The sequence below is a fragment of the Rhinoraja longicauda genome, chromosome 22, assembly GCF_053455715.1.
Source record: "Rhinoraja longicauda isolate Sanriku21f chromosome 22, sRhiLon1.1, whole genome shotgun sequence".
In the NCBI taxonomy this organism is placed as follows: domain Eukaryota; kingdom Metazoa; phylum Chordata; class Chondrichthyes; order Rajiformes; family Arhynchobatidae; genus Rhinoraja; species Rhinoraja longicauda.
Genome location: NC_135974.1, coordinates 34,765,426 through 34,789,490, shown reverse-complemented (window position 1 = coordinate 34,789,490; position 24,065 = coordinate 34,765,426). Strand labels below are relative to the sequence as shown.

At 46.7% G+C, this 24,065-nt stretch overlaps 1 protein-coding gene across 1 annotated transcript; it reads left to right on the top strand.

Annotated features, from left to right (window-relative positions):
• The first annotated feature begins 1,414 nt into the window (after positions 1 to 1,414).
• Positions 1,415 to 23,987, top strand: LOC144604714 (tyrosine-protein kinase Srms-like). Its single transcript, XM_078419363.1, has 8 exons — positions 1,415 to 1,803; positions 10,776 to 10,897; positions 13,531 to 13,691; positions 14,659 to 14,803; positions 17,150 to 17,308; positions 18,547 to 18,728; positions 21,750 to 21,906; positions 23,773 to 23,987. Exons 1-8 carry the CDS (start codon positions 1,415 to 1,417, stop codon positions 23,985 to 23,987), a joined length of 1,530 nt encoding a protein of 509 aa, XP_078275489.1.
• The last annotated feature ends 78 nt before the right edge of the window (positions 23,988 to 24,065 follow it).

The window sequence follows — 24,065 nt, the reverse complement described above, 5'->3', positions numbered from 1 at the left end:
CTAGTCCTACCTGCCTGCGTTTGGTCCATATCCCTCCAAACCTGTTCTATCCATGTACCTTAAATTTCTTAAAAGTGGGATAGTCCCTGCCTCAACTCCCTCCTCTGGCAGCTTGTTCCATACACCCACACCCTTTGGGTGAAAAAGTTACCCCCCGGAGTTGAGTATAGGAGCAAAGAGATCCTTCTGCAGTTGTACAGGGCCCTGGTGAGACCGCACCTGGAGTACTGTGTGCAGTTTTCGTCTCTAAATTTGAGGAAGGATATTCTTGCTATTGAGGGCGTGCAGCGTAGGTTTACTAGGTTAATTCCCGGAATGGCGGGACTGTCATATGTTGAAAGACTGGAGTGACTAGGCTTGTATACACTGGAATTTAGAAGGATGAGAAGGGATCTTATCGAAACGTATAAGATTATTAAGAGGTTGGGCACGTTAGAGGCAGGAAACATGTTCCCAATGTTGGGGGAGTCCAGAACCAGGGGCCACAGTTTAAGAATAAGGGGTAGGCCATTTAGAACGGAGATGAGGAAAAACTTTTTCAGTCAGAGAGTTGTAAATCTGTGGAATTCTCTGCCTCAGAAGGCAGTGGAGGCCAATTCTCTGAATGCATTCAAGAGAGAGTTAGATAGAGCTCTTAAGGATAGCGGAGTCAGGGGGTATGGGGAGAAGGCAGGAACGGGGTACTGATTGAGAATGATCAGCCATGATCACATTGAATGGTGGTGCTGGCTCGAAGGGCCGAATGGCCTCCTCCTGCACCTATTGTCTATTGTCTATTCCTATTAAACCTTTCCCCCTTCACCTTAAACCTATGTCCTCTGGTCCTCGATTGCCCTACTCTGGGCAAGAGACTCTGTGTATCTACCTGATCTATTCCTATCATGATATTCAGATTGAATGTTCTCGGTGCCAGCCGAGATTTTCACACCGTTGGCCTGTTGGGGGTAGAGTTTGGAGAGGTAGTGTGGAATCCTACACACTAGTCCCGCCTTGAATCCAACGTTTTATCCCTGTTTCCGCATTCCAGCAGAAAACACAATGCGAAAACTGGTTCTACCTGCATTTCCGCAGAATGCAACGAAAGTCCATAAACCAACCCCCTCCCTTCCTCTTTCCTTCCCTCCCTCCCTCCCTCCTTACCTCCTTCCCCCAAAGGAAAACCTGCCAGGCAAAACAGGCAACGATTTCAAAGGGTTTTGTGCAGATAGGGAACGTGCTTTGCTGCAACTTTGTGAACGCATCACAGGGAAAAAGGTTAACTTTGAGTCAAGTTTCCTCAACTTTTCTGCAAGTTGGAGATCTTTTGGGACGTGCAAGTGTTAAAAGCAAGCAGTCGGGTCAACGTTGAAAGAGGTTTCATGGACATGGAAGGTGGAACAAGAAGTGACTGAGGGAGAGAGGGAGAGGGAGAGAGATGGGAGAGACGGTGAGGAAGTGTATGCCTTGTCTACACGCGCTGTGGGACCGCATTTGGCCTCCTCCTCCTCCATCCAATGCCTCGCTGGGTCGACCGCAGATCACTGTTATCTCGGCCCCCTACCTGCAGTCCAAAGCACCCCCCAACCCGGCTCACACCCGGCCCATTAGACCAGGGCCAGGGGCCGGACCCATCTACGCTGCCCTGTACAACTTCCAGGCCAGGAGTACAGAGGAGATGTCGCTGACCAAGGGGGACAAACTCAGGGTCATCCGCAACGAGGGAGACTACTTCTTCGCACAGAAGGAGCCTGGCGCCACCCAGGGCTTGGTCCCATCCAACTACGTGAAGCTCATGCACGACCACGAACGACTGGACAAAGAAGCGTGAGTAGATGGAAGAGTAATCACCCACACCATGTGTCTCTGTAGCAATGGCCAATGTCCCATCACCCTGTATAGTCAATAATTTGTCACATACACATGAATGTGCGTGCAGTGAAATGAAAAAATTACCCGCAGGTTCAACAATAAGACCAATAAGAATAATCAATAAAAATGCAATAACACATACAATCAGTAAACTAACACCAAACAAAAGAAACATCCATCATGGGTACAGAGGAGATTTACTAGCATGTTGCCTGGGTTTCAGCACTTAAGCTACAGAGAGAGGTTGAACAGGTTGGGTCTTTATTCTTTGGAGCGTAGAAGGTTGAGGGGGGACTTGATAGAGGTTTTTTAAACTTTAAGAGGGACGGACAGAGTTGACGTGGGTAGGCTTTTCCCCTTGAGAGTGGGGAAGATTCCAACAAGGGGACATAGCTTCAGAATTAAGGGACAAACGTTTAGGGGTAACACGAGGGGTAATTTCTTTACTCAGAGGGTGGTGGCTGTATGGAATGGGCTTCCGGTGGAAGTGGTGGAGGCAGGCTCGATTTTATTATTTAAGAGTAAATTGGATAGGTATATGGATGGGAGGGGATTAGAGGGTTATGGTCTGAGAGCAGGTAGATGAGACTAGGTCAGGGAGAGTGGTCGGCGTGGACTGGTAGGGCCGAACGGGCCTGTTTCCGTGCTGTCATTGTTATATGGTTATTATAATAATAATATAATAATAATATTCATTTATTGTCATTGCAACGAGTACAACGAAATTAAAAAATAGCCAATCCTGACGGTGCGTAAAAACATATATGCAATAAATGCAAAAACAAATAAATACAATTATATTAAGTACAAAAGTTTTAACAGTGTTGCCCAGTGCAGAAGGTAGTGTTCAGTTCTCGTATGGCCCTGGGGTAAAAACTGTTCTTAAGTCTGTTTGTTCGGGATTATATAGTTATATAGTTATATCACAGTGAGTCTCCTCCAGTCCCCTCCTCACTGTGATGGAAGGCCAGAATGTCTTTAGAGTGTTGTATTGTCATGTGGCCCAGATACAACAACCACATTCTAACTTGCTGAAACACAACACAATATGTAAACATAGCACACTAAATAATCATAATTATTATTATTATACTTCAGTAGACAATAGGCGCAGGAGGAGGCCATTCAACCCTTCGAGCCAGCACCGCCATTCAATGTGATCATGGCTGATCATTCTCAATCAGTACCCCGTTCCTGCCTTCTCCCCATACCCCCTGACTCCGCTATCCTTAAGAGCTCTATCTAGCTCTCTCTTGAATGCATTCAGAGAATTGGCCTCCACTGCCTTCTGAGCAGAGAATTCCACAGATTCACAACTCTGACTGAAAAAGTTTTTCCTCATCTCAGTTCTAAATGGCCTACCCCTTATTCTTAAACTGTGGCCCCTTGTTCTGGACTCCCCCAACATTGGGAACATGTTTCCTGCCTCTAACGTGTCCAACCCCTTAATAATCTTATACGTTTCGATAAGATCTCCTCTCATCCTTCTAAATTCCAGTGTATACAAGCTTAGTCGCTCCAGTCTTTCAACATATGATAGTCCCGCCATTCCGGGATTCAAAGTATTACAACTTCAAAGTATTATAATAATTATTATTATTATTATAATACTTTGAAGTATTATTATAATACTTTGAAGAAGTTCTCCTAAAAATACTTCGAAGAAGTTCTCCTAAAATCTCTCAGATGCTGCCTGACCTGCTGAGTTACTCCAGCATTTTGTGAAATAAATACCTTCGATTTGCACCAGCATCTGCAGTTATTTTCTTGCACTTATAATAATAAATATTAATAATAGTTTATTGTAGTGCAGAGCTAATTTGAGGTTGTAGTGTTTTATTGCCTGATGGCTGCCTGCTCTTGACAGGGTGGACAGTCAGAACCTGTGTGCAGGAAGGAACTGCAGGTGCTGTTTTACACCCAACATAGACACAGAGTGCTGGAGTAACTCAGCGGGTCAGGCAGCATCTCTGGAGAACATGGATGGGTGGCGTTTCACAGAGTGCTGGAGTAACTCAGCGGGTCAGGCAGTATCTCTGGAGAAAATGGATAGGTGACGTTTGGGTCGAGACTTTTCTTTGGACTTGTAAGAAGGATCTGCAGATATGGTTTATACCACAGATAGACACAAAATGCTCGGGCAATGGTCGGCAAAGAAGGGTCTCGACCCGATCGTCACCCATTCCTGCTCTCCAGAGATGCTGCCTAAAAGACACAAAGCATTTTGTGTCTGTCTCGGGTTGAAGATGGTGTTGTGCAGGGTGGTTCAAGAGCCTGATGGTTGTTGGGAAGAAGCTGTTCTTGAAACTGGGGGTCCTGGTTCTCAGGCTCCTGTTCCTTCTTCCCAGTTGGAGCAGCGAGACGAGAGAGTGGCCAGGGTGGCGATGTTAGCTGCCTTCTTCAGTTTCAGATTGAGCTCATTGTCACGTGTGCCGAGGTACAGTGAAAAGCTTTTGTCGCGTGCCAACGTTCTGCGGGATCCCCACAGTGGTGGGCAGGTGGGGGACCAGCTCGTGTCACAGCCCCTGCAGCCACCTCCTTGCCTGGGCCTTCACATTCCTGAACCTGGCCCTGAAGCAACCAGTCAGCATGTTCTCCAGTCTGCAGAAGGGTCTCAACCCGGAACGTCACCCATTCCTTCTCTCCAGAGATGCTGCCCGACCCGCTGAGTTACTCCAGCACTTTGTGCCTATCTTTGTGATCTCCTTCGTGCGCTTGTAGAGGTTCACAACTCCACAAACATCTGAGGACTTGCAGGCTTGGGAGAGCTTTCAATCCAACTATTCTCTCGCTGATTAAGGGACGCTTTTCTTTTTTATTCCAGCTTCCAGAGTGGGTGATACACATTTTCCCACAATATTCTCCATTGTACATTTCTCACCCTTTCATTTAGCCTATCCATATCACCCAGTGTCCTCCTCACAACACAACTTTGTACCTACCTCACTGCCTCTTTGCCTCTCAAGTTTGAAACACTCATGGAAACATAGAAGATAGGTGCAGGAGGAGGCAAACATAGGAACATAGGAAATAGGTGCAGGAGGAGGCCATTTGGCCCTTCCAGCCAAACGAAACACCATCTCTCTATGTTCTCCAGAGATGTTGCCTGACCTGCTGAGTTACCTGCTGAACCTTCTCGAACAAATGTTACATAATAGCATCCCAAGCAAATTATCGACTTGTGTGGAAACAAAGAATTGCAGATGCTGGTCAATGCACTGTTCACCCAGTCTGAAGAAGCTTCCCAACCCTAAACACCACCTACCCATGTTCACCAGGGATGCTGCCTGACCCGCTGAGTTACTCCAGCACTCTGTGAAACGTCACCTATCCATGTTCTCCAGGGATGCTGCCTGACCCGCTGAGTTACTCCAGCACTCTGTGTCCTTTTGTGTATTAACTGGCATCTGTAGTAACTCAACAGGTCAGGCAGCATCTCTGGAGGACATGGAGAGATGGTCTTCCCCCCTCTCTCTCTCTCTCTCTCAGCTTTCTTCCCCACCCGCCCAGAATCAGTCTGAAGAAGGATCCCCACCCGAGATGTCACCTATCCATGTTCTCCAGAGATGCTGCCTGTCCCACTGAGTTAATCCAGCACTCTGAAACGTCACCTATCCATGTTCTCCAGAGATGCTGCCCGTCCCACTGAGTTAATCCAGCACTCTGAAACGTCACCTATCCATGTTCTCCAGAGATGCTGCCCGACCCGCTGAGTTCTCTGTGTCCTCTTGTGGAGTGACCCAAGTCCTTTCCTGAGTTTAGTGATGGCTTAAACTCACTGCAATGCAGTATGGCCAGAAACCATGTGATCATAGCATAACTGAAATGTTTTGGACTTTGTTTAAAATTGCAAAGGAATTTGGTAGCAAATATTTTCTGACTGAGATCCACATGATACTTAAAGCTTTGTCAACTTCAATGCATTAAATATTTTGTAGGCACACGCCCTTGACCCAAGGAATTCAACAGTGTCGTGCAGTTGGAAGACATTTCCGAAGGTAGACACAAAATGCTGGAGTAACTCAACAGGTCAGGCAGCATCTCTGGAAAGAAGGAATTGGTGACGTTTAAATAGACAATAGGTGCAGGAGTAGGCCATTCGGCCCTTCGAGCCAGCACCGCCATTCAATGTGATCAGGACTGATCATTCTCAATCAGTACCCCGTTCCTGCCTTCTCCCCATACCCCCTGACTCCGCTATCCTTAAGAGCTCTATCTAGCTCTCTCTTGAATGCATTCAGAGAACTGGCCTCCACTGCCTTCTGAGGCAGAGAATTCCTTCAGGGTCTCGACTCGAAACTTCACCCATTCCTTCTCTCCAGAGATGCTGCCTGACCCGCTGAGTTTCTCCGGCATTTTGTGTCCACCTTCGATTTAGACCAACATCTGCAGTTTTTTTCCTACACATCCTGGCATTTCCGAGTTATCATCGATTATGGGAATGGTAACGAGGCACCAACTGTAGACTTTAGAGATAGGGACCCTTCGGCCCACCGAGTCCGCACCGACCAGAGATCACCCCGTACTATCCTATACACTTGGGACAATTCACAATTTTAACCAAAGCCAATGAACCTGTTACGGTGGTGCAGCGGTATAGTGTCTGCCTCACAGCGCCAGAGACCCAGGATCGATCCAGACTATGGGTCTTTGCTTCCACGGAGTTTGTACGTTCTCCCCCCTGACCGCGTGGGATTTCTCCTGGTGCACTGGTTTCCTCCCACACTGTAGGTCTGTAGGTTAATTGACCGGCAAAGATTGTAAATTGTCCCCAGTGTGTGTGTAGGATGGTGCTAGTGTACCGGGTGATCGCTGGTCCCTGCGGTCTCGGGCCAGTTCCTGCGCTGTATCTCTAAACGAAACAAAAAACGATTAACCTGCAAAGCTGTACGTCTTTGGGGTATCGAGGTCCCGGACAAAACCCACGTGGTCACAGAACTCCCTACAGACAGCACCCGTAGTCGGGATCGAACCGACTTTCCTTTAGTCCCATTTATTCACAAAATGCTGGAGTAACTCAGCGGGTCAGGCATCATCTCAGGAGAGAAGGAACGGGTGACGTTTCAGGTCGAGACCCGAAACCGGAAACGAGATCAGTCTGAAGAAGTGTCTCGACCCGAAACGTCACCCATTCCTTCTCTCCTGAGATGCTGCCTGACCTGCTGAGTTACTCCAGCATTTTGTGAATAAATACCTTCGATTTGTACCAGCATCTGCAGTTATTTTCTTACACTTCCTTTAGTCCCATAGTCAGAATCGAACCTGGGTCTGTGGCGCTGTGAGGCAGCAACTCAACCACTGCGGCACCGTGCATCAGGGCACCACTGGGACAGTGGACCACTTGCCATTGACCCAAGAGGCTTTTGATAGTTTCCACATGTTAGGCTGCTCTGGAAGGCTGGACCACATGAGGTCCAGAGAGAGCTAGCCGCTTGGATTGGGAATTGGCTTCAGGGGTGGAAACAGGTCGGTGGAAGGTTGTTTTTTGGACTAGATGGTGGAAAGAGTACAGAGAAGATTTAGAAGGATGTTGCCAGGACTTGATGGCCTTGAGCTACAGGGAGAGGTTGGTCAGGCTAGGACTTTATTCCATGGAGCGCTGGAAGATAAGGGGTGATCTTACAGATGTGTATAAAATCATGAAGGGAATAGAATTTGCCAGGATAGGAGAATCAAGAACCCGAGGGAATAGATTTAAAGTGAGAGGGGAAAGATTTAATGGGAACCTGAGAGGAAACATCTTCACACAGAAGTTGGTGGGTGTATAGAACGAGCTGCCAGTGGAGGTGGATGAGGCAGGTGCTATAACAATATTTAAAAGACATTTGGACAGGTACACGGACAGCAAAGATTTAGAGGGCTATGGGTCGATTGTGGGCAGGTGAGACTAGTGTAGAAGGGGCATGCATGTTGGTCGGCATGGGTAAGTAGGGCTGAAGGGCCTGTTTCCATGCTGTATGACTACGACTCTAATAAGTTGAGTATCAGTTTCACAAACATAGATGAGATAATGTTTTAGTCTTAAAGGATGAACCAGCTGTCTCAAGGTTTACAGTTTGTGGCATTTTGTTTTGTGGGAAATGTCACAGTACCTGCTTATTGTTTGGCATTTCTGCTGAATGTGCCAGTAAATAGTGTTTAACCTGCAAAGAATGTGGACACGCTGGATGCCGCTTCTGTGAGTAACCATAACAATGGTCAAACAATTGGGGAGTTTAAAGAAATAACTAGAGAATAACCTTAACTACTGCCCGTCTCATTTGGAAACGGACTATCATCGATCGGACTTTCAGTTCAGTTCAGTTTCGTTTATTGTCGCGTGTACCGAGGTGCAGTGAAAAGCTTTTGTCGCGTGCTAACCAGTCGTCAGAAAGACAATACACGATTACGATCGATCCAGTGTACAGATACGGGTGTTCCTCAGCTTACGGGTGGGGTTCCGTTCCGAGAAACCCATCAGAAACCGAAAATATCGTAAGTCGAAATGGATTGAAGACACGCGATCACGTGGCCGGGAGCGAGCGGCGGCTCGCTACGGGATCACTGCCGTTTGCACCATCGCAAAGTCGAACTATCGCAAGTTGAAGCATCGCAAGCCCGGGGTGCACCTGCACTTGATAAGGGACTTAGACGAAGGGATTAAAAGTACCATTAGCAAATTTGCAGATGATACTAAGCTGGGGGGTAGTGTGAATTGTGAGGAAGATGCAATAAGGCTGCAGGGTGACTTGGACAGGTTGTGTGAGTGGGCGGATACATGGCAGATGCAGTTTAATGTAGATAAGTGTGAGGTTATTCACTTTGGAAGTAAGAATAGAAAGGCAGATTATTATCTGAATGGTGTCAAGTTAGGAGGAGGGGGAGTTCAACGAGATCTGGGTGTCCTAGTGCATCAGTCAATGAAAGGAAGCATGCAGGTACAGCAGGCAGTGAAGAAAGCCAATGGAATGTTGGCCTTCGTAACAAGAGGAGTTGAGTATAGGAGCAAAGAGGTCCTTCTACAGTTGTACCGGGCCCTGGTGAGACCGCACCTGGAGTACTGTGTGCAGTTTTGGTCTCCAAATTTGAGGAAGGATATTCTTGCAATGGAGGGCGTGCAGCGTAGGTTCACTAGGTTAATTCCCGGAATGGCGGGACTGTCGTATGTTGAAAGGCTGGAGCGATTGGGCTTGTATACACTGGAATTTAGAAGGATGAGGGGGGATCTTATTGAAACATATAAGATAATTAGGGGATTGGACACATTAGAGGCAGGAAACATGTTCCCGATGTTGGGGGAGTCCAGAACAAGGGGCCACAGTTTAAGAATAAGGGGTAGGCCATTTAGAATGGAGATGAGGAGAAACTTTTTCAGTCAGAGAGTGGTGAAGGTGTGGAATTCTCTGCCTCAGAAGGCAGTGGAGGCCAGTTCGTTGGATGCTTTCAAGAGAGAGCTGGATAGAGCTCTTAATGATAGCGGAGTGAGGGGGTATGGGGAGAAGGCAGGAACGGGGTACTGATTGAGAGTGATCAGCCATGATCGCATTGAATGGCGGTGCTGGCTCGAAGGGCTGAATGGCCTACTCCTGCACCTATTGTCTATTGTCTACTGTCTATTGTCTATAAGCGAATTACGTTTAGTGCAAGGGAAAGCCAGCAAAGTCCAATCAAGGATAATCCGAGGGTCATCAAAGAGGTAGATAGTAGTTCAGCACTGCTCTCTGGTTGTGGAAGGATGATTCAGTGGCCTGATAACAGTTTTGTCTTGCATTGAACATTATTCCCTTTATCATGTATCTGTACACTGTAAATGGCTCCATTGTAATCATGTATTGTCTTTCTGCTGACAGGTTAGCACACAACAGAAGCTTTTCACTGTAGACAATAGACAATAGGTGTAGGAGTAGGCCTTTCGGCCCTTCGAGCCAGCACCGCCATTCAATGTGATCATGGCTGATCATTCTCAATCAGTACCCCCGTTCCTGCCTTCTCCCCATACCCCCTGACTCCGCTATCCTTAAGAGCTCTATCTAGCTCTCTTTTGAATGTACCTCGGTACACGTGACAATAAACTGAACTAAAAAACTATAAACATTCCTTTCCATTAATTCTGCTAATATTTTCTATGAAATTAATGTTTGCATAATTGTTTAATTTATTATTGTCACTTGTACTGAGGTACAATGAAAAGCTTTTTATTCACAAAGTGCTGGAGTAACTCAGCAGGTCAGGCAGCATCTCAGGAGAGAAGGAATGGGTGACGTTTAGGGTCGAGACCCTTCTTCAGACTGAAGAAGGGTCTCGACCCGAAATGTCACCCATTCCTTCTCTCCTGAGATGCTGCCTGACCTGCTGAGTTTCTCCAGCATTTTGTGAAATAAATACCTTCGATTTGTACCAGCATCTGCAGTTATTTTCTTACACTACAATGAAAAGCTTTATTGCTGCGCGCTACCCAGTCAGCGGAAAGACTACATGATTACAATCAAGCCGTCTACAGTGTACCGATACAGGATAAAGGGAATAATGCTAGGTGCATGATAAAGTCTAGTAATGTCCGATTATAGATAGTCCAAGGGTCTCCAATGACGTAGGTGGGAGGTAAAGACCACTTTCTAGTTGGTGAGAGGACGGTCCAGTTGCCTGATAACAGCCGGGAAGAAACTGTCCCTGAAACTGGAGGTGTGCGTTTTCACACTTCTGTATCTCTTGCCTGATGGGAGAGGGGAGAAGAGGGAGTGGCCGTGGTGAGACTGGTCCTTGATTATGCTGCTGGCCTTGCCGAGGCAGCGTGAGGTGTAGATGGAATCTGTCCCATGTATATCCATTTGTTCTTTGGTTTACCTCACCATGTCTTGCCTGATGAGAGAGGGGAGAAGGGAGAGTGCTGCCCTCAACGGCAAATTATGATATTACGGTAAAATAACCTGACGTGTTTTCTTCGTCAGTTGGTACTTTGGAAAGATTGGAAGAGTGGAAGCAGAAAAACTGCTGACGTCGGCCGAAAATCAAGATGGAGCCTTCCTGGTGCGCAAGAGTGAGACTGATAACAGTGGTTATTCAATATCAGGTGCGCAAAACTTGGTTACATCAAAATAATAAAAATGTTATATTCACATAGTGATGTAATATGATACTTTGTGGTGTGTCTGGTAGCCTGATGTGTCTGATAATTTAGTAGCCTGATAGACTTACTCTTAATCCCATCAATTCAGAAGTCACGGGAGCAGAATTAGGCCATTCGGCCCATCAAGACTACTCTGCCATTCCATCATGGCTGATCTATCTTCCCCTCTCAACCCCATTCTCCTGCCTTCTCCCCGTAACCCCTGATACCCATGTTAACTAATGTGGTGACGAGGGTGGCTCAAATAACTTAATTGTTTCTGAACCAAAGATTGTAAATGGAGCGGAATACTAAACAGTTTGACAATAGACAATAGGTGCAGGAGGAGGCCATTCAGCCCTTCGAACCAGCACCACCATTCAACGTGATCATGGCTAATCATTCTCAATCAGTACCCCGTTCCTGCCTTCTCCCCATACCCCCTGACTCCACTATCCTGAAGAGCTCTATCTAGTTCTCTCTTGAATGCATTCAAAGACTTGGCCTCCACTGCCTTCTGAGGCAGAGAATTCCACAGATTTACAACTCTCTGACTGCTGGAAGATCTCTCTGTTCTCATCACCACCCATCCTGAAGTTCACAGAAGGTTTACTTGACTAATGGCCGGAATGGACAGTAAAAATAAGGAACTGCAGATGCTAGTTTACCAAGGGAAGACACAAAATGCTGGAGTAACTCAGCGGGTCAGGCAGCATCTCTGGAGGACATAGATATATGATGTTTCGGGTCGGGACCCTTCTTCATGCTGATGATGTTTTGGGTTAGGACCACTCTTCAGACTGAAGAAGGGTCCTGACCCGAAACACCAGCTATCCATGTTCTCCAGATTTGCTGCCTGGCCCGCTGAGTTACTCCAGCACTTGTGTCTTTACCTGGAATGGACAGGCTCTCTGACAAGGAAAGGTCAGACAGGCCAGGCACGTATGTGCTGGAGATTAGATGAGCAAGCCAGGTATTGATGGAAACCCGTACAATCATAAGGGATCTTGTTTAGTTTAGAGGTACAGAATGGAAACAGGCCCTTCACCCCACAGTCTACAACAACCATCCATCACCACCATTCCAACATGATCTATCTGATCCATCTCTCCCTCCAAACCCCATTCTCCAGCCTTCTCCCCACACCCCTGAAACCCGTACTAATCAATAGACAACAGGTGCAGGAGGAGGCCATTCGGCCCTTCGAGCCAGCACCACCATTCAATGTGATCATGGCTGATCATTCTCAATCAGTACCCCGTTCCTGCCTTCTCCCCATACCCCCTGACTCCGCTATCCTTAAGAGCTCTATCTAGCTCTCTCTTGAATGCATTCAGAGAATTGGCCCCCACTGCCTTCTGAGGCAGAGAATTCCACAGATTCACAACTCTGACTGAAAACGTTTTCCTCATCTCAGTTCTAAATGGCCTACCCCTTATTCTTAAACTGTGGCCCCTTGTTCTGGACTCCCCCAACATTGGGAACATGTTTCAATAGACAGTAGACAATAGGTGCAGGAGGAGGCCATTTGGCCCTTCGAGCCAGCACCGCCATTCAATGTGATCATGGCTGATCATTCTCAATCAGTACCCCATTCCTGCCTTCTCCCCATACCCCCTGACTCCGCTATCCTTAAGAGCTCTATCTAGCTCTCTCTTGAATGCCTGTCTCTGCCTGTTTCCTGTCTCTAACGTGTCCAACCCCATAATAATCTTATACGTTTCGATAAGATCTCCTCTCAACCTTTTAATTTCCAGTGTATACAAGCCTAGTCGATCCAGTCTTTCAACATATGACAGTCCTGCCATTCCGGGAATTAACCCAGTAAATCTACGCTGCACGCCCTCAATAGCAAGAATATCCTTCCTCAAAGAATCTATCTATCACTGCCTTAAAAATATCATAGAAACATAGAAAATAGGTGCAGGAGTAGGCCATTCGGCCCTTCGAGCCTGCACCGCCATTCAATATGATCATGGCTGATCATTCCGCTTAGTAGCCTGTACCTGCCTTCTCTCCGTACCCCCTGATCCCTTTAGCAAAAAGGGCCACATCTAACTCCCTCTTAAATATAGCCAATGAACTGGCCTCAACTACCTTCTGTGGCAGAGAATTCCACAGACTCACCACGCTCTGTGTGAAGAAATGTTTTCTCATCTCGGTCCTAAAAGACTTCCCCCTTATCCTTAAGCTGTGACCCCTGGTTCTGGACTCCCCCAACATCGGGAACAATCTTCCCGCATCTAGCCTCTCCAACCCCTTAAGAATTTTATATGTTTCTATAAGATCCCCCCTCAGTCTTCTAAATTCCAGCGAGTACAAGCCCAGTCTATCTAGTCTTTCCTCATATGTAAGTCCCGCCATCCCAGGGATCAATCTTGGCCTCCACAGCCTTCTGTGGCAATGAATTCAACAGATTTGCCACCCTCGCCTTCCCGCCACCCCCCCAGGGCAGCTTCTTCTTTGTTCTCAGCTTCCCCCCCCCCCCCCCCCCCCTCATGGCAAGTCTTTCTTTGTTCTCGTCAGTCCCCCCCACACCAGGTCCCTCTTTGAGAGCCTGAAGTATGAAGTCTTAAATTGTTTCTCTCCATCTGCAGCTTTAAGCACTAAAGTGCATCACTATCGGATATTGACTTCATCACAAGGATCATTTTATCTTCAAGAGAACCACACATTTTCCACAATTAAGGACCTCATGGAATTCCACAAAAGAAATTGGAAGATCTTTGGCTTTCCACTGACAAAACCCTGCGCAAAGGTATTTTCTCGGATATCATTTGTAGGAAAGAACTGCAGGTGCTGGTTTAAATTGAAGGTGGACACAAGATGCTGGAGTAACTCAGCGGGTCAGGCAGCATCTGTGGAGAGAAGGAATGGGTGACGTTTCAGGTCAAGAGGAAGGGTGAAGTGTCTGCCTGAAGAAGGGTCTTGACCAGAAGCGTCGCCCATTCCTTCTCTCCATAGACGCTGCCTGTCCCGCTGAGTTACTCCAGCATTTTGTGTCTATCTTCTCGGATATCATGCTGTATAAAATACGATGTGACCGCGTGGGTTTTCCCCGGGTGCTCCGGTTTCCTCCCACATCCCAAAGACGTGCGGGTTTGTAAGGTTAATTGGTCTCTGTAAATTGTGGATGCGAAAGTGAATAACATAGAATTGGATTGGATGGAGTGGATGTGGAGAGGACCTTTCCACTAGTGGGAGAGTCTAGGACCAGAGGCCACAGCCTCAGAGTTAAAGGACATTCCTTTAGGAAGGAGATGAGAAGGAATTTCTTTAGTCAGAGGGTGGTGAATCTGTGGAATTCTTTGCCACAGAAGGCTGTGGAGGCCAAGTCGGTGGATATTTTTAACGCAGGGATAGACAGATTCTTGATTAGTACGGGTGTCAGGGGTTATGGGGAGAAGGCAGGAGAATGGAGTCAGGAGGGAGAGATAGATCAGCCATGATTGAATGGCAGAGTAGACTTGATGGGCCAAATGGCCTAATTCTGCTCCTTTCACTTGTGACCTTATGAACTAGTGTAAACGGGTGATCGATGGTCAGCATGAACCAGGTGGGCCGAAGGGCCTGTTTCCTCGCTGCATCCCTGACATCGAAGAGTTGTGTTGGATAAATCATCAAGTTTCATAATGGAATCTTGCATGTTCACCTTTTCAAAGAAGAAATTAAATGGTCTATTAAAAAGCAAATAACAATGTGCCGATCTATTGACTCTTTTGCAGCAAGACGCTTATCAAATGGACGAATGGGAAAGGCCCAGAGAAGAATTTTCTTTGCTCCGAAAACTAGGAGAAGGAAACTTTGGAGAGGTGTGGGAAGGAGTTTGGGGGGAAAACCAGCACGTGGCAATCAAAATGCTTAAAAAAGGTTTGTGCCACCTTGTCTTTGTGTGACGTACAAAAAGAAATATAGATTGAGCAAGCTGCAGCTGAAAGACTCCATCTACACTTCATGCTGCCCTGGGAAAGCAGCCAATATAATCTCCGACCTTCCCTTCTCCTCCCCGCTGCCGCCCAGCAGAAGGTACAGAAGCTTGAAAGCGCGCACCGCCAGACTCAGGAACAGCTTCTTCCACTCTATCATCAGGCATCTGAACGGTCCTTCCATAAGCCAGGGTACCGTCCGATTCACCTCTACCCCATTGCGGACATTGGACCATGACTGTGGAATTGATGCACCACAACGCTGAGAACTATGGGCTGCACTCTGTATCTTTCTCTAGAAATCTTTCGCTGTGGTTTGTCTTGTCGTTGGCTTGATTATATTCATGTCTGGCATTATCTGAAATGCGACCAAACAATAGGGAGTCGCAGTAGAGTTGCTGCCTTGCAGCGCCAGAGACCCGGGTTGGATCCTGACCACGGGTGTATGGAGTTTGTGCGTTCTCCCCGTGACCTGCGTGGGTTTTCTCCGGGTGCCTGTGTCCTCCCACACTCCAAATGCGTGCGGGCAAGTCGGTTAATTGGCTGTGGTAACAATTGTAAATTGCCCCTAGTGTGTGTAGGATGGTGTTAGTGTACGGGGTGATCGCTGGTCGATGCAGACTTGGTGGGCCAGCACGGATTCAGTGGGCCGAAGGGCCGGTTTCCGCGCTGTATCTCTAAAGTCTAAAGTAACGTCTGAAAGCTTTTCACCAGACTCGGTGACAAGTGGAAACCTAAACCTATGAACGCACAACCATTCCCATGCCAGCAGTTTCACGGGCACTCAATGTACCAGCTGCCCCTCTCTGTTTGTGTCCAGTAATTATAATCCTGACACAACCCTAATGTTGGAACTAGCTGAATGCAGACACGCAGAGCCCTGGCACACACTGCACCACAGATGGACCTTATGCACATAAATCCCATCTCTGAGGTTGATGCAGGATTGGGATCACAATTTCCCTCTCACAAACTGCTGGAAGAAACGTTTTTATTGTTAATATTTGCAAACATTGGGAATTATTCCCCAAAAATATTGAAAGATGAAACATCAGTGCTAAATGTAAGTGCAGTTACACACTTCCCGGTAAGACGCCCCGCGGAGTCAGTGTCAGAATGCAGTGCAAGAAACGCACAGTGCTGGACGAACTCAGCGGGTCAGGCAGCATCTGTGGAGGGAATGGACAGGGGGATTTTCAGGTCAGGACCCTCCTTCAGACCCAAATTGTCTGAATTGTGGAATTCTCTGCCTCAGAAGGCAGTGGAGGCCAATTCTCTGAATGCATTCAAGAGAGAGCTAGATAGAGCTCTTAAGGATAGCGGAGTCAGGGGGTATGGGGAGAAGGCAGGAACGTGGTACTGATTGAGAATGATCAGCCATGATCGCATTGAATGGCGGTGCTGGCTCGAAGGGCTGAATGGCCTCCTCCTGCACCTATTGTCTATTGTCTAAGATAGGTCCAAACCCAAAACGTCATCTGTCAATTCCCTCCATAGATGCTGCCTGACCGCTGTGTTCCTCCAGCTCTTTGTGCTTTTGCTCAAGTTTCCAGCATCTGCAGTTCCTTATGTTTCCATCTAACAGTATTGTTTTAGTTTGTGGGGAGAGGGGCGATTACTGGGGCAATCTCTCATGTGCTGAGGAGGCAGTTGTGGAGGTTGTTTGCCTTTGATTGCTATAATCCTTTCTCCATTACCATTTCGTGTAACTTATTCTCCACCCAGACACCACCACCCATTCCACCTGCGCACCAATTTCCAGCGGCCAATTAACCTGCAACCCACATGTTTTTGGGGATGTTACAATAAACCATGGCACGTACAGGAAATCCACATAAACTATTGGGATTGGGTGGAGTAGTGAATAGATCCCACAGGCCCAAAGGAACTCTCGACATTGTAGTTTAATTTTAGAGATACAGCGTGGAAACCGGCCCTTCGGCCCACTGAGTCTAGCCCGACCATCGATCACCTGTTCACACTAGTTCTATGTTATCCCACTTTCTCATCCACTCCTGACACACTAGGGGTAATTTACAGAGGGCATTCAACCCACAAGCCTGCCGTCACAAGCCCAAATAATTTAAAGAATAGATTTACATTTATGCATTTATTGATTTTTTTTTAAAGTGATATATTGTGATATGTTTTTTGCATTTACAGACCTGTTATGCTTCTGCAAGTAAGAATGTCAATGTCATTATCAATCGATACACACCACAATTAATCACTCTTGCATTGACTCTCGAATGTCAGGTAAAATACTGAACGTTATGTCCTGTTTACACAGATGATATGAATGTCGACGTGTTTCTTCAAGAGGTGAAAGTTATGAAGAGCATCAAGCATCCCAAGCTCATCCAGCTGTACGCCGTTTGTTCAATTGAAGAGCCCGTTTACATTGTGACAGAACTCATGACCAAAGGGAACCTGAAGGACTATCTGCGTGGTTAGTAGCTGCTATATTGAGGATGGTAGGCCAGTTGGAGAGTCCGTGTACCTGTGCGTGGTAGACCAGGGGTCCACATGGTCTTATCCTCGTAGGCACAGTGACGATACTGGTCGAGCCGCTGCCTCATGGCACAGGAGACCCAGGTTCAATCCCACCCTCGGGAGCTGCCTGTGCGGAGTTTGCATGTTCTCTCTGTGACCACGTGGGCTTACTCTGGGTGCTCCGATTTCCTTCCTACATTCCAAAGACGTGCAGGTTTGCAGGTTAATTGGCCCTCGTGTGTGGGGAGTGGGTGAGGAAGTGGGACAACATCGAGCTAATGTGAATGGGTGGTCAATGGTCAGCGTGGAACTGGTGGGCCGAAGGGCCTGTTTTCATGCTGTATCTCTCAACTAGAACAAAACTAATATCAAACAATGTTTTTAAATGTTCTAAACTAAAGGGGACCATCAGAAATGAATGGTTTTATCATCCCCAGCTTTGAATAGACTGTAGTGGAAATGAGATAATGTGGAATCTTTGTGAAATGTGGTTCAGACAGTTGAAGGACCTGTTTCCATGTTGCGTCTTCCGATGGTGTAACATCTTCTAATTTCACAATGGTAAGCCTCAGACCGCGGGAGGAGCAGAGAATATGGTTCATTTTACAGGCAGCAAAGAGGTGAAGCTCTTGTGGGAAATACTTCTATTTGAGTTGATCACGGAATCGACTTTAGTTTCTGACTTTGTAACGGTGGATATTGCAATACGCTGTTAAACCACAAACCTACAGCTGAGGAAAAACATACATTTCCGGTTTTTGGTTCCTCTTTTCAAGTTTGAAGTTCACCTCTGTTAAGCTATCTTAAGACATTAAGACCACAGGTGTTAGCAGAGCATTACGGAATCTTCCGATAAATTGCTAAACAAGAATATATCAACTGGCTCACAAAACAAATTCCTTCCAATTTCAAATCTCTTAGATGCTAGGATTAAAAAGTCAAAATTCAGGATGGAACCCGGGTCTCTGGCGCTGTGAGGCAACAACTCTACCGCTGTGCCACCGTGCCGCACCGATTCATTTTTTCTCTTTCCCAAAATCGTAATCCCTGGTGTGTGTAGGGATCACAGTGTCGGTGTATGAGGGGATCGCAGGGGATCGGCGTGGACTCGGTGGGCCAAAGGGCCTGTTTCTGTGCTGTATCTCCAAACTCATCTCAACTAAATAAACGAAACTTTTAATATTTTGTTTCCAGGTGAGGAGGGAGGAGCATTAACAACGGCCCACCACGTGTATATCGCTAGCCAAGTGGCTGAAGCAATGGCGTACTTAGAAAAACATAAGTACATCCATCGAGATTTGGCTGCAAGAAATGTCCTTGTGGGCGAGGAACTGGTCTGCAAAGTGGCAGACTTTGGATTAATGAGACTGATCCGGGTAAGGCTTGTCATCTCCACACTCTGGTTGAGAGACCTAGAAACATTCCAAAGTAGTCATCTATAAAAGAGTCTGAAGAAGGGTCTCGACCCGAAACGTCGCCCATTCCTTCTCTCCTGAGATGCTGCCTGACCTGCTGAGTTACTCCAGCATTTTGTGAATTTGTACCAGCATCTGCAGTTATTTTCTTACATCTATTTCATAAGGTCATAAGTGATAGGAGCAGGATTAGGCCATTCGGCCCATTGTCTAATCCGCCATTCAATCACGCCTGGCCCACTCAACGGGTCAGGCACCGTCCCTGGAGAACATATGAATCGTTTAAATGTTATTGTAGAGCCTGCTTCATCTACCTCCTCTGGCAGCTTGTTCCATATACCCACCACCCTCTGAATAGGCTCCTACTAAATTTACCATTTTATTTACCAATTATTTATCAACTCTGCAAATGTGGGAAACACACAGTTTATCAAACCCCCCAAAAATAATTGTGTTTTTTCCAGCTGGTGCCATTCCTCATTTCAATATTGAATAGTTGCCAAAAGGTTTAGGCTTAGATTTCAGTTTATTATTGTCACCTGTACTGAGGTACAGTGAAAATGTGCTGCATGCTATCCAATCTATCAAATAATACTGTACATAAGTGATAGGAGCAGAATTAGACCATTTGGCCCATCAAGTCTACTCCATCATTCAATCATGGCTGATCTATCTCTCCCTCCTAACCCCGTTCTCCTGCCTTCTCCCCATAACCTGAAGGACACCCAACTCATCTGTCCACCTCATCTATCATGCCAGGGGGAAAAGAAGCATCAAACCCCTTTGCCATCATCCCTCCCCTGGGACAATTCACTCCAAGGCAAAGCTTGGTAAACCCATTGTGTGGGAAGGAACTGTAGGTGCTGGTTTAAACAGAAGATAGACACAAAAAGCTGGAGCAACTCAGCGGGACAGACAGCATCTCTGGAGAGAAGGAATGGGTGACGTTTCGGGTCGAGACCCTTCTTCAGACTCAATTTAGTTTAGTTTAGAGATACAGCAGTCTGAAGTAGGGTCCCCACCCGAAACGTCACCCATTCCTTCTCTCCAGAGACGCTGCCTGTCCCGCTGAGTTACTCCAGCTTTTTGTGTCGATCTTCAGTAAACTCATTAGCCATCACTTGCAATTGTCCTATAATCTCGGCAATAGGGCCGAGAGAAAGGGAAGGAAATCCTACTGCTGCTGTGAACAGGTTGCTTAAGGAGTGTAAACACTAATATTCAACACTACTTCAGAGATGCACAAAAACCTAAAGCAACAATGTTTATTGTTATCCCAGTGTTATGAGGACACATTCACATGCAGCGCAAAAATCAGATTGATGTGTGGCAACTGACTCGGCCCGAAACGTCACCCATTCCTTCTCTCCAGAGATGCTGCCTGTCCCGTTGTGTTACTCCAGCATTTTGTGTCTATCTTCGGTTTAAACCAGCATCTGCAGTTCCTTCCCACACAATGGGTTTACCAAGCTCTGATGGTATCTCATCGATCATGCCAATCAAGCCAAACTCAAGTACAATAGGTGGAGCAAAGGGGAAGATACGGAGTGCGGATGCTGCCTGACCTGTTGAGTTACTCCGGCATTTTGTGTCTATTTTAGGTTTCGTTTTAGATTCATTCTCGTCACGTGTGCCAAGTGAAAAGCTATGTTTTGCATGTTATACAAACAGATCAAATAATACTGCACACAAAAACAATAAAGCCTCACTCAAGTACAACAGGTGGAGCAAAGGGGAAGATACAGAGTGCAGAATATAGTTCTCAGCATTGTAGCGCATCAGTTCCACAGACAAAGTCCAATGTCCGCAATGGGGTAGAGGTGAATGGGACAGTGCCCTAGCTTATGGAAGGACCGTTCAGCAGCCTGATCAGGTCAAGTCTTCAGTCCTGGGGCTTGTAATATTGTCAGTCCTGTAAGAATATTAAAGAGAATATTATTGGGACAACTAGAAATAGTGCAAGATTTACAGGGAGAAAAGAGGTTTTAAATAGTGGAGCAATTGTATCGGGTGATAATGGTTCCTCCTCTGGGAACAGTACGCAAAATATCGACACACACCGGCGCTAAGGCAGAGTCATAGAGTAATACAGCATGGAAACAGGCCATTCGGCCCACCTTGTCCATGCCGACCGCGCTGGCATTCTGGGCTACGGTGGGCAGAAGTTAGACAATACAGAAAGTTCCAGCAGATGGTACAGAAGCTTGAAACTGCACACCACCAGACTCGGGAACAGCTTCTTGCCGTCCGTTATCAGGCTTCTGAACGGTCCTTCCATAAGCTAAGGCACTGTCTGCTTCACCTCTACCCCATTGCGGACATTGGACTTTGTCTCTGGAACCGGTGCGCTACAACACTGAGAACACCATTCCGCACTCTGTATCTACACCCTTGCACTTGAGTTTGACTTGATATTATCTATGTATGGCACATCTGATCTGTTGGGATAGCATGCAAAACCAAGCTTATCACTGTACTTCAGTGCATGTGACAATAATAAATCGAAACTGAACAAAATGCATTTCACACTTGTTTGAAAAGTTGACTCCAATATGCATTGGGCACATAAACAATTAGGAATGAATAAAGGACTCTTTTTATTTTGTAACTTGTAACAGATTCCCTGGCTGTCATTGCAAGAAAGAATGTAATTATTCTAAACATAGAAAATAGGTGCAGGAGGAGGCCATTTGGCCCTTCGAGCTAGCACCGCCATTCATTGTGATCATGGCTAATCAGTAACCCGTGCCTGCCTTCTCCCCATATCCATTGATTCCACTAGCCCCTAGAGCTCTATCCAACTCTCTCTTAAATCCATCCAGTGAATTGGCCTCCACTGCCCTCTGTGGCAGAGAATTCCACAGATTCACAACTCTCTGGGTCAAAATGTTTTTTCTCACCTCGGTTTTAAATGGCCTCCCGTTTATTCTATCTGGGACACACGACAAAAAAAAATCACTCTTATCTCTTGCCTCTGGACAGGATGACGTGTACAATATCCGAACTGGGACCAAAATTCCGGTGAAGTGGACTGCACCCGAAGCTGCAAACTACTGCAGATTTTCGATAAAATCAGACGTGTGGTCGTTCGGCATTCTCCTGTATGAGATCATGACCTCCGGCGGCGATCCATATGAGGGTAAGTACGCTGACGTAACCCTAAGGCACCAGGCAAGGACGGGCTGTTGTTTAGTTTATTTTAGACAGACTTATAACTTTATCATTGGCTGCATCTTGTTTTAGAAATTATATATTTAAAATATCTAAATTGATGCATGAAAGATATTATTGAAGTTTAACTCCAGCGTAGACACTTTCAGGGTGGCACGGTGGCGCAGCGGTAGAGTTGCTGCCTTAGACGGGGGTTCTATCTCGACCGCGGGCGCCGTCTGTACGGAGTTTGTACGTTCTCCCCGTGACCGCGTGGGTTTTCTCCGAGATCTCCGGTTTCCTCCCACACTCCAAAGACGTACAGGTTTGTAGGTTAATTGGCTTGGGTTTGTATACTTGCTATAAATGTAAATTGTCCCTAGTGTGTTTAGGATACAATACAATACAATATATCTTTATTGTCATTGTACAGGGGTTCAACGAGATTGGGAATGCACCTCCCATACGATGCAATCAATTAATTAGCTAGTCAGTATTAATTTAAACAACCCAATGAAACAAAATTAGAAACAGTTTTAAAACAGAATAAAGTGCAAGTAGATCTGTGCCGGTTCACTGTGCGATGTGACCATCCGACTCAGCAGGACCGGTTCATGGCAGCTATGGCCCTGGGGATGAAGCTGTTCCTGAGTCTGGAGGTGCGGGTGTAGAAGGCCTTGTATCGTCTGCCCGATGGAAGGAGTTCGAACAGACTGTTGCAGGGGTGTGAAGAGTCTTTGTGGATGCTGGTGGCTTTTCTGAGGCATCGTGTGTTGTAGATGCCCTCCAAGGCTGGTAGCTGTGTTCCGATGGTCCTCTGAGCTCTATGGACTAACACTAACTAGTGTTAGTGTGTGGGTCGGCACGGACTCGATGGGCCAAAGGGCCTGTATTCGCGCTGTATCTCTAAACTAAACTAAACTGAGTCTGACGGAATGACTCGACCCGAAATGTCACCCATTCCTTCTCTCCAGAGACGCTGCCTGTCCCACTGAGTTACTCCAGCTTTTTGTGTCTATCTTCGGTTTAAACCAACATCTGCAGTTCCTTCCTACACATAGTTTATTTTAGCTTGGAAGCAGACCGACCAGATCAGCGCCGACCAGTGATCACCATACACTAGTTCTATCCCACATACTAGGAACAATTTACAGAAGACAATTTACCTACAAAACCTTAGACGTTGGGCCTAAACTTATGGTTGTTACAGGTACAGTTTTAGTTTAGAGATAAGTGCGGAAACAGGTCCTTCGGCCCACCGAGTCCCAGCCGACCAGCGATCACCCGGTACACAAGTTCTATCAGCGAATGCAGCGCCGGAGACTCGGGTTCGATCCTGACTACGGGCGCCGTCTGTACGGAGTTTGTACGTTCTCCCCGTGACCTGCGTGGGTTTTCTCTTTGAGTCTTCGGTTTCCTCCCACACTCCAAAGACGTACAGGTTTGTAGGTTAATTGGCTGGGCAAATGTAAAAAATTGTCCCTAGTGGGTGTAGGATAGTGTTAGTGTGCGGGGATCGCTGGGCGGCGCGGACCCGGTGGGCCGAAGGGCCTGTTTCTGCGCTGTAGCTCTCTCTAAAATCTAAAAAAGTCTATCCTACACACTAGGGATAATTTACAGAAGCCAATTTACCTACAAACCTGTAAGTCCTTGAAGTGTGGGAAGAAAAAGGAGCAACCGGACAAAACTCATGCAGGTCACTGGTAGAGTGTACAACTCTGTACAGACGGCACCCGTAGTCAGGATCAAACCCGAGTCTCTGGTGCTGTGAGGCAGCAACTCTAACGCTGTGCCACCGTGCCCCATTGTAACTACAATAGTTGTGTTGTATTTATAATTTACTTTGATGTTGCAGGAATGACAAACCAGGAAGTTGTGGATAAAATAAGCCAGGGATACAGAATGCCCTGCCCCGAGGCCTGTTCCACTGACATGTATGGAGTCATGGTCCGGTGTTGGAATGCGTCTGAAGAACATCGGCCGTCCTTCAGCGTACTGAAGGAAGAACTTTATTCCCTCTACTCCCAATATTATTACCAAAGCCAAGAACAATCTCCAAACAAGAACTGAGTTTGAACTCGTCCAACATGACTCTGATGGAAGAAGTGGAGGTGGCACGCCCTCTGTGGAGGGACTAGACAAGGAAGG

Bases quoted from the DNA above. Each gene is read 5' to 3' on its own strand.
- LOC144604714 (XM_078419363.1), top strand. From the start codon at position 1,415: ATGGGAGAGACGGTGAGGAAGTGTATGCCTTGTCTACACGCGCTGTGG. The intron at 10,898-13,530 runs GTGCGCAAAACT...CTCCATCTGCAG, and splicing joins CAGTGGTTATTCAATATCAG to CTTTAAGCACTAAAGTGCAT. The intron at 21,907-23,772 runs GTAAGTACGCTG...TTGATGTTGCAG, and splicing joins CGGCGGCGATCCATATGAGG to GAATGACAAACCAGGAAGTT.